This window comes from Hippocampus zosterae, chromosome 6, assembly GCF_025434085.1.
Source record: "Hippocampus zosterae strain Florida chromosome 6, ASM2543408v3, whole genome shotgun sequence".
NCBI classification, from domain to species: Eukaryota; Metazoa; Chordata; class Actinopteri; order Syngnathiformes; family Syngnathidae; genus Hippocampus; species Hippocampus zosterae.
In genome coordinates, this window is record NC_067456.1 from 20,035,962 (window position 1) to 20,047,210 (window position 11,249).

At 42.8% G+C, this 11,249-nt stretch overlaps 2 protein-coding genes across 2 annotated transcripts in view; one reads left to right on the forward strand and one right to left on the reverse strand.

Annotated features, from left to right (window-relative positions):
* The window catches only part of snrnp27 (small nuclear ribonucleoprotein 27 (U4/U6.U5)), a 193,561-nt gene that overhangs the window by 90,781 nt on the left and 91,531 nt on the right, over positions 1-11,249 (forward strand). The window lies entirely within an intron of this gene.
* LOC127601618 (cholesterol 25-hydroxylase-like protein) lies at positions 609-7,662 on the reverse strand. The gene is made up of 2 exons (XM_052067050.1): positions 7,013-7,662; positions 609-2,111 (listed from the first exon to the last, which is right to left on the reverse strand). Exons 1-2 carry the CDS (start codon positions 7,450-7,452, stop codon positions 1,757-1,759), a joined length of 795 nt encoding a protein of 264 aa, XP_051923010.1. The 5' UTR covers positions 7,453-7,662; the 3' UTR covers positions 609-1,756.

Below are 11,249 nucleotides of genomic sequence, written 5' to 3' on the forward strand. Positions count from 1 at the left end.
GGAGGATTTCAGCCTACGTGATCCATCTAGGTGTGTACCTTACAGCGAGTAAACAAAGGGAGGAGTTCACAATGTACAGACGGTGCCCGGCCTCCCATAATGCTACACTGACATCATAAAGTGGGTGGCAGGCTGTCGACGTGTATCTCGCCTTGAATTTGCGGTGCCGAGCGACACGACTCGCCCTGACTCTGACGTTGGGCCTGTAATGATCGTTTCCGCTTTGGGTCACGTTTTTATCAAGTCATCTCCCGCTAACACCACCACCCAAGCACTCTTCTCTTGCTTTCTCCTCCTTTCCCAAAGCAAACATTGGCTTGCTGGCTGAGCGCGTAGGTCCGTAGGACACGTTCAGACATCTTTGAACAATTTATGTTGTGAAATTTTGGAAAGCCTCCTGAACATGTCAGAAATGGAACACAGATGTTGCCGCTGTTATGCAACTTGTGAAACCCGACTCACTTTTTTTAGATTTTTTTTGCATACAGCTATTATTGTCAAAAGGTCACATTAAAGTTGTGGAAAATCAGCCCCCGCCAAAAAAAAAAGAAAAAAAAAAGCAGGATTCCATTAACAACCGTGAGAAAACAAGACACTTGTTTTGTATTGAAAGTGTCACGTAGCAAGGTGGTGGTAGACACCAAAAACCAGGCAGGAGAGAGGAGCAGGGTGTATTTGAAGAATTGTATTTAAAACAAAGAAAACTAAATCCAAAACACACACCAAAGTATCAAACAAAAACCATGACTAAATCTAAAACGTAACAATGAACTAAACATGACAGAAAACAAGCGCAAACAGCTACACACACGACAGTAGCGAGAAGCAACAATGACCCGACACCGAGTGTTCGGGCAGGAGTCCTTTTATACAACTAATTACCAAATGACCAACAGGTGTGCAGCTGCCGGGGGAGCCCTACAGTGCCACCTGTTGGTCCCTAAACCGAATCATGACAGAAAGTATGTGGGGGACGGAGTTTGTGTTGGAAAGAAAATAGAAGAATAATAAAATGAACAAAATAAGAAAAAGAGAAAAAAAACGGTGACATGTCAGATGATTTCTCATCTCTTGCACATATGCTTTTGGTTTCTTAATCTGATCCCTGCGGGTCCATCTCAAAGCGAACTTAAGACCGTCGGGGCACAGATGACTCAAACTGTGGCAGAAAACTGGAAATGTGAGCTGCAGTCTATGTTCTGCTCTGATGACTTTAAGGGCTTATCAGGTGCATCAGAAAGTGGAAACAGCTGTGGCGGGGGTGTGTGAAAAAAATAAAATAAAGGAAGGCTTAGTGGAAATAATTAGTTTATATCATAAAATGTTCACAGAATTTGGATATTTACATTGCACAATAAACACTCAAAATCAACATTTTACATTTTGGACGATACAAGAGCAATACATAAATGCAAAATATATACAACAGCTCTCACAAAGCATTTGGATGGTACACTGGCATGAAAGAGTTGACATTTCTATTTGTGAACTCAACAGAAAAGATGTAGCAGATAGACGAGATTGAACAGCACTCCTGCTCTTACATGAACGTGTGGATACTTTATATTACAATCACATTTCTGCATTTGATTTTGAACCATGATCGAAGCTGCCAGGGAAGATTGGGCGCGTTGTCAGGACTGATCGGTCAAATGACAGATTCCCCAATGTGTAATTCATTGCAACTGGTGGATGCGCAGATGGACATTTGGAAATCTCACGCCCTAAAAAAGAATGATGAAACTTGAACACACCCTCAGTCCCTCCTGTATGTGCCAAAGAGGTGGTCCCAATGGGTGAAATAGGGCGCAAAGTTAACATTGTGCCGCTGATGATGAATGTGGTGGTGAGGGGCTCCGCCGTAAAAAGGCAGCAGTCTGTGCAGAGCCCAGGGCAGGTTGTAGCCACAGTGGTCCTCCACCGCCAGCCAGGTGTTGAAAATGTGGAAGACGACCTGACTGAGGGGGTGACAGTTCACCAAGCAGGCACTGATCTGTGCTAGCAGCAGCAGGGAGAGCAACTCGGAGGTGCTGGCGTCCTGGGCCTGCAGGGCGAAGGGTGCATGGTGCTGGTGGTGCTCTTGGTGGACGTTGCGATAGAGCCATGGGATCCTGAAAAGAAGCAAACGAGCAACTGTCTGTCAGAAATCACAATTGACTTACGTGTGTGTGTGCGTGTGCGTGTGCATGTGTGCATGTGTGTGTATCTGTGTGTGTGTGTGCGTGTGTGTGTGTGTGTGTGTGTGTGTGTGTGTGCGTGTTTTCATGCAAAGTGGCTATTGTGCTAATGACTGGTTTGACTTAACTTATACTTTGCTTGACCCACGGAATGATTTGAATTGCTTGAAATTTAGTGGACACTGGACTTGACACCCCTCGCCCCCCACGAGCAACATGAAACTTGCACTAAACTTGAAAGTTAAGACAAGAGTCTTACGAACAGCACATATGTGACTTCCTCCCACCCATGGCTTCATTAGGGTCATGGCTAACCAGGAGCTGATCCTAGCTGGCTTTGGGCAAAAGGTTGGGATATATTCTGGACTATTGGTCAGACAATCGCAATTTACATTCACACTGATTTTTCACGACCAATTTAGAGTCTTGCATGAAGCCTAAACTGCATGTTTTCGGAATGTGGGAGCAGGATGGAGTACCTGGAAAAAAACGATTCAAGTAAGGCAGAAAAGACAAACTCCACCCAGGTAGGCCGGAGCCAAGGTGGAAACCCAAAACTCACAACTGCAAAGTGTACGTGCTAACCTGACTTGTAAACCATGCTGCTGTTTCATAGTAATAACTTAAATACATGAAAACTAACTAGCGTTGAATCATATGATTTTTGGAAGGAAAAAAAAATCCGGCAATGATTTTTTTTCTGGCTTTAGCATTGTGACAGATGGCTTTCCGCTTTAAACATTGGATTTTCCCCAGATTACAGTATGTGGCGTCAAGTCAACTCATTCCATCATAGAGACGTACTGTACACACGAGGAAAGTAAACAAAGATGAGAAATAACTGTTCCATCAGGAATGGCATGTGAACCTACACTGTATTTAATTTTAACGCATTGCATCATAGAGTATGATCACCTTCTCTTTTCTTTGTTGGTCTTATACTCATTTTACAGTCGTGAACCCACTGTGGGGGGGGGGGGGTATTACAATAAAAAAGTTGGACAATACGCCGTTTGCTTTTCATCCCTGCAGTCCGTTATTTATTTTTAGTACATTTTTAGTGCTTAGTTGAGTCCGTAAAAAAAATAGCTGTAGACTATTAGCTCCACCGCTTCTTTTGTTCTGCTCTGGTGCTTTTTGTATCTCTATTTAAGTTGCGTAAAAAAAATCAGGGAAAGAAAAGAGAAATACAAAGACAAAACAATAAAATAAAGTCATGAATCGAATTCCAGAACCTTGATCAATGAATCACAGGACGCAATAGCTTTGAGTAACAACAGAAAGACTCAAGGACTTTCCTTTTTTTTTTCGCCATTTGCACTGTGTAATTACAGATCAAAGACGGGAAACTACTGGCGGCTTACACCCAAACTTGGAGTGCCCACCGATTTTGAAAATAAAAATTTTACTGGAGCTGAGCAGTTAAAAGTTGTAATAACAGTTCTCAACACTAGATGGCAAAGATTCTGCTCAAAAGCAGCTGCAACACAAAAAGACTGTACTTTGTCATTGGAGAAGAGGAGCAAGCAGGCCCAGGACAGAAGCCAGGAGCAAATTAAGTCAAGAAAACTAATCTATGCAAAATAGGAAACAGATTATATGTTCACAAGATGTCAACACAAACAAATCTGCCTAGTTTGCTTCAGGACACGACAAACCGCGAAAGATTGCAATGTGAGTCATCGCGACACAACGACCGCAAAACTTCACAAACAGCTATTTCTTTTTTTTTTTTACAAGAACCGCCCAAAGTTAAGCGGTATTACAATTGAACGATGTTTGTTGTTTTTTTTTCCTCTTTCTTCTTTCTACCTACATTCTTGCTGCTGGAGGCTGTACATTTCCCCAGTGTGGGACTAATAAAGGATATCTTATCTTATGAGAAGTCACTAAATGTGTGTACTCCCAAAACATGGATCGACGCTTAATCGTGTGACTTGATTGGACAAACAGGGGTTGTGGCAGATGGTGCACCCGCCCTGTACTGCAGTACTGAAGATGCGTTTTCTTTCGAGGTTCCAGAAAGGCGTACCTCCTGTTGCATTTTAAAAGGCTCCAAAGGGATTGGGTGGGATCAAATGAACTGTGTGAGCCTCCACTGCATGCTTGCTGTGTGCAGGGTTCTGCCACAAGATTTCATAAAGTGGCATCAGCCACAAGTTTTGCGGCAATCCAAAATATAAATCACAGTTGCACGATGTGGTGACATTGCAAATTGTAACACATAACCCCCCGCCCCCCACCACCACCACAAAAAACGGTTGTTTTACAACAATACTTAACCACATTCACATGTACCAATGGATTAAATAGTAAAGCTTGTGGTAAGAATTTTAGCGTGCGGCACGCAGCTGGCATGCCAGCTTGCTCTCATTCACTTGGCTGCCTCTGAATTGCTGGCGGCTCCTTGGTGTCACCCTCCGGTGTCTGAAGCCCTCCGGCGGCCGCACCAAGCTGACATCGCTGACCATTGAGGCTGTGGCTAGAGGTCGTCATCATCGGAGGCGAGGCCACCATAAGGTTTCACGGGAAACGCCTCACCCTCCTTTTTGGAGGCTTGGAAGCCTCTCATTCAAGTGACCGGACCAGGCGTGCTGTGCTCTTTGCTCACTAAACTTTTTACCACAACCTTCACTATTTAATCCACAGGTACATATGAAATTGTATTTATAGGACAAAGTATGGTAAATAAAAAGTTAGGGATATTTGGCTTTCAAGTAAAATTTCAGGATGAGCGCAAAATGCATTCAAGCCTTTCCTGGTGACCTTCTCAACAAGGCTTTTGTATGCTTGTGTCCAACTGAGAAATATTGCAGGACTTTTTGCGCAGGTTGCTGCTCTCAAACGAGGAGCTTAACGGCAAAATTCACAAGAGGTGTTTGATCCTTGAATCGACCGATAAAGGTCCTGGTTCAATTAGAGCTGGTGTATTAAACAGTCGTCCTCATCAGGCTGTTCACATTTTGACATCTTGAAACCAAGACGACACCTCACAATGGATCAACAGTACCTCACCATTGTGATGCTTCAGACGGGACGTTCTCAGATGGACGCGGCCACTGAGCTTAGTGCGTCACAGGATGTCATCAGTAGGTTGCAACAGAGTTACAGAGAGACTGGAAGAGTCACAGAAAGATGTCAAAGTGGACGCTCTTTGGTCACATCCCATGCTGATGACTGCTACTTTGTGAACAATGCCCTGAGAAACCGGATAATGAATGAACTCCAGGCAGGTTTGTGTCACGTCAGATCATTCGAAACCGTTTACATCAGCGTGGTCAGCGTGCTAGATGACCCGCCAGGGTACTTGACCACAGCGTCATCGTTTTACACCAGCCAGGGAGCATTTATGCTGGACGAGGGAGCAGTGGGCCTCGGCGCTGTTCTCTGATGAAAGTCGATTAACGTTGAGCGGAAATTATGGCCACCACCAAGGTGTGTCCAGTCGGTACAGAACTGCCCGACACTTTGTGAATGGTACAGTGTACAAGCCCATACTACCGGAATAACATTATAAATCCAGTGATTGTGCCCCAACCTGAACAACACGGGCCTAATTTCATCTTGATGGATGACAATGCTCCAGCTCATTGAGGTTGCACGATCATGGAATATCTGTTGCACACTGGCGTACCTCAAATGGAATGGCCTGCAATTTCTCCAGACATGAATCCTATTGAAAACCTCTGGGATCAGCTAAGTTGCCGTGCAGAGGCTCAAAATTCTGCACTCCAGGACCTTAATGACCCGAGGGCTGCCCTTCAAGAAAAATGGAATGCCATACCCCATCAGACAAAAAGTCTACTTGTCAAGTCAACAGTATGTATAGAGCACTTTCAAACAGCCATCGCTGCATACAAAGTGCTGTACATGGAGCAATTTAACATGCACAATAAACAGTAAGACAAATCGGTAATAAGGCGTTAGAAAGCAGCAAACAGTAAAACCAAGAACAAATCTAAGTCATGCTGAGTCGAACGCCAAACAATACAAGTGAGTTTTGAGGAGGGCTTTAAAGATGGGCAGCGAGGGGGGCTTGCCGAATGTTCAGTGGGAGGTCATTCCAGAGAGAGGGACCAGCAACAGAAAAGGCTCGATCCCCTCTGAGCCTCAGTTTAGTTCTTGGTACGTCTAGCAAAGACTGGTCCACAGACCTGAGGCGCCGGGCAGATGAGCTCAGAATACTTGTGAATAGCATGAGTCACCTTCATCATTAATTGAAGCTTAAGGGCACCTTACATGTTGTAGAGACCTTTGCATTTTTGTTGTTGTTGTGGTGTACCCACCAATTGTTTGAGATGAGGTATGCATTCTTCTACTTAAATCTCCTACATTCATGATACATCACTGTCGTGTGAACCATTTACATTTTCCATATATTTCACCTGAAAGCCAAATATCCCTAACTTTTTGGGAGAGTGTGTAATATATATATATATATATATATATATATATATACTGTATATATATATATATATATATAACGTAATATGTGAGTGTGTTGAAGACACGTGCATAAATTAAAAATTAAATTCGTAACTAGCAAACATTTTAAATGAAAAATAGCTGTTGTCAACTGTGCAGACCAGTTACTCAAACTTCATCAGTTTTTAGTCACTGACGCTAAATAGGCCGAAAACGTTGCCGTTATTTTCCACATGAGCTGCTTTACAAACAGCACCCCATATGCACAAATCCCACATTTCACATTTCAGTTACAGAATTATGCAGATGCCAACGACAACATTACGTCTGTTAAAACACATCAATCGCGCAGTAATGTGTGGCAGGATGGATGTGAGGACGAACGGACGGTCGGGAGTGATTTTGCTCACCTGTGCAGGCAGAGGTGCCAAGAGAAAAAGAGCGCGTCGAAAAGCAGAAAGCAGACAAAAACGTCGGTAAAAAGCTGCCAGCTGCTTGGAGACCATTCGGGGAGTTGAGAGGGTCTCCTCGATATCTGCAGGAGTGCGCTGGCGGGCAGCAAGACGGTCAGGTATTGGACCGCGATTTTCCCCAGACACTTCAACCAAGCGCGCAGAGGCGGCGGCGGCTGCTTCGCGGAGATCTTCCACGCGCGGACCCGCTGACTGACTGGGGCCAGGAGGTCCAGCAGAAGGAAAGGTGCGCAAAAGGTGACGTGGGTCAGGAAAGCGCACAAGACGGGCAGGTAAGGGGAGAGTAGAACACAGTCGTATTCACTCCTCACGTGGTCCCACAGGCTTTGGAGCATCGGCCCACATGACTTTCCACGTTGCGTGAAAGGTGCGCTCATCACGGGCTAGCGTTGTGTATCTACATCCTTGCCCGTGATCTCCGAATAAGTACTCCGAGTGACTTTCGCTTCGAGGTGAACGCAAATGCTTCGTCACAGTCGTCAGCCCATGCCACGCCTTCAATCAAGATCCAGGATGCGTATCCCTTTCGGTAGTACATTGAGTTTCCCGTTTCGGTTTCCCAACATCAATTTCCAACGAAAGGAGGGGGATGCTGCGCCCCTTCCCAACGTTATGTTCCAGCCCGCGTTGTTGGAGGAGGGGCACCACGTTGCCACATTCTAAAAAGACCCGTGACAGTACAACTCGGAGAGATGGTTCGAATGTTGTGACTCAAGAAACACATTTGAGAACAGTTTGAGCATGCCGATTTTCTTTATGGGGGTACTAGACCTGCTTCAAAGATTTCATGCAGTGAAAACCTGATTATCTAATAATATATTTCTTATGATGAGAATAAACGGTGTTCCTAATTATTGAGCCTGATCAGAATATATGATGTACAATAGTTTGTACGATGCGGCCATGCTAGTCAAAATAAGGTATATATTCTCAATAAGTGCGTTTGTGGAATATGAATTAAGCCGTAAAATCCACTCGCCTTTACCCATCTCGGGGGTTGGCCACTTTGCCACTTGCTGTCAACTGACAATGACACCACAGTTGCTCGGGTCATGATCAGTCACGACTCGGGGTACATATGTCAGGTGACCAAACTCAGAAAACGGGTGAGCTGTGATTATTCAATACCCGAGCCCAGCGCAACTGTGATGTTTTCAGTCTACATCAAGTGACAAAATGCATTTTGAAAAAGGTGTTACATTGAGATGAAAAATATAGCTGTCACATTCTTGATAGACAAATTATGACATTTTTTACTGCTTAAAATTGCAAAAAAATAGTAAAACATCCCTTTACCATTTTATGTTCATTGATGACATTCATTTATGAGAAGAGATTTTAGATGGCAATGATAGGAAACATAAATCGGCAGCACCTTTACAACTCTCTCGCAGTGTTCACATTTTAATCACTTCCACACCATTCCTAGAAAATCACAATGCCCCCCGCACTGGTAGGCACAGGCCCGCAGGTTACTCACGTGGTTCTTGGAGATACCTTGCGCCCAAGGGCCCCACGTTGGTGACCCCTGAGATAGATCTCACCAGGACAATAATAGATTATGCAATTCAGTCGGGACAATACAGAAATTGACCAATCAAATCCACAGGTTGTTTTTTTTTTTAAACTTTTATTGTCACAGGATATTTTCATTTGAATTCAGTGTATAAACCTTATCCTTGCTTTTAGCTCCCCATTAAATACAAACGGCAACTTTTTTGACATTTTGGACCACCACCAGAGAACGGAGGCAGTAACATACAGTACATTGAGTTACGACAACAGCAGTTGCAATGGCCCACGTATCTACGTATCACGTATCTTAATTGCTCGCATCTACTCACTGTGATACCAGATATGCTCTGCAAATTAAATCAGATCAAGTTTCCGGAAATACGACAACTTCAAACGCGTCTCGTATCATAGGTGATTCTATACCCTCACCCTGAAGTTTCAGTAAGGTCCATGAGTGTTTAGACAATGACAGGGCTTTGGATTTTACATATAGGTACCATGTTGGATTTGAAGAAATAAAAACAGATTTCACAGAATGAAAGTCTACTTTTAGCGACTTTTTGCAGTTTCTTGAGAAAGTGTGTGTAAATGCTGCATGGGAAAATTGGGAATTTCTCCATTGTGAGACGAATAAAAGTTTTAACTTTTCTTATCTTAACATATGGAATGGTGTGGAAGGATATTAAAAGACGCGGAATGCTATACAATAAGATTAAATGGAATGGAATGATTCATGAAACGTGAAAGGATATGCAGGTTGCCGATAGGTGGAAATATGCACTTTGGTGATGAAAAACGTGGAATAATATCAAATGCTATGGAATGATATTGAAGAATGTGGAATGACAAATATTCTGGAAAAATAAAAATTTTGACATTTGAAAAATAAAAAATAACATGGCGTCAAGATTTGGAATATATTGAAGTTGGAATAGTGAGAATAAATTCAGAATTACGTTAACAGCATTCACACAATTAATCGTAGCCATTTTATGCGGAGCAAATTAATTTTCAGGGGCTCAATAAAATCTGGACAAGTGACTCACAAGAGGTAAATTGGCAAAGTGCAGCCATTTTCTTGTAACTTTAAAACAATGAAAAGAGAAGTCTGCAGCTAATGTCAGGTAGTGATGACTATGAACATTCAGCTGTAAGAAGTGCATACAGAGGAAGAAAATAGCTAAAACCTTAATTGTATCAAAATCAACCGTTTGGTGCATATTTTATTTTATTTTTGTTAAATGGAGCTCTTATCGGCATCAAGAGGCCTTAAAGACCACGAGGTAGATGATTGCAGAATGTCTTCTACAAGTCCACACAACTTCATTAGGAGTCAGGAATACTCTGGAGGAGGTCATGTCATCATTTAAAAATAAAATAAAATAAAGCCTCTATGAATGGAAGAGTGTGAACAAGAAGAAGGAAGCCAGATTCGACGTGGCACGACAATGTCTCAAAACGTTTACAATGTTCGGGCCATCAGATTCTTTGGATCGATGTAACCAAGAAAAATGGGTGACAAAATCATGGAAAGAGAAAATACGGAGAAAGTAACAAACAGTTCCTGATCCAAATCCGCACTATTTGTCAAAAGTGGGAGAGCCAGTGTTGGGGCGCTGTTATAAAGGTCCATATTGGTCGGAATGGTCTTACTGGTATTCATTGATCATGTTACTACTAACAGAAGTAACACAAACCACGAGTTACATCTCTGCTCCCAGTCAGCCAATGCTTCAAACTTACTGATCATGTAGAAAATGACTGGAAATGGATATGGAATATTCTTCCACAATTAAGTCTGATTCTGACTGATCTCATCTCATTATTTTCATTTACTGAACATGAAAGTGAAGGCAGAGGTGCACGCGCCCACACCCGCAAACATTTCTCAGTTCATAGTGACGTGCTTGGGATTCAGACTTGACTTGACGTCAGAGTGCAATTTTGAATAGATTTCAAAAAGAAAAGATTGCCATTTATTTGTGTCACTTTGTTCAAACACTGCAAGTCAACATTTTGTGAGCAGATGGTATCTATAAAACTCTCGTCATTTTCTAAATACTGTACTTCTGGACAAAACAAATTCGACAGTAGCTCAGATAACACAAAAAGTTCCAAGTATTTCAATATCTGTTGAACTGGAACACACGTGCCCTCATATTGAACTTTCACCCTGATCAAAATTTGCAATGCATAAAACGACCCACAAACACCATTCCATCAACTGGAGTCAAGTTTTGAGTTAAAGGCCTTCCAATTCCAAGTAGCGCTTCATCATTAAAATATTTTGTTTGGATGGGAACAAACTCTTTATGTCTGCCGGTGCTCGAAAAATGCATTGCTCTGCTCCAACATACTTCAAGTGTCTCAAGAATACACAAAGTGTAAAACGAATGGTGGATGTCGCAATCAATATGAAAGATGAGGTTTACACACAGTGCGCTACACGCACCCGCCGGAAGTGTAAAACCCCCCAAAAAGGAACAAAAGATGCCAGTGATGATGGCCAATTCAAAATGGTTGTGCTGTGAAACCAGTAAATGTCAAGTTCGAGTGAGGTCTCAGAGATTAAAAGATGGCATACATCGGGTCTGATCGACTTGATGACGCATGAGCAATGATCAGTAGATGCTACTCGCTGCGTAATGAGACAGAGAAA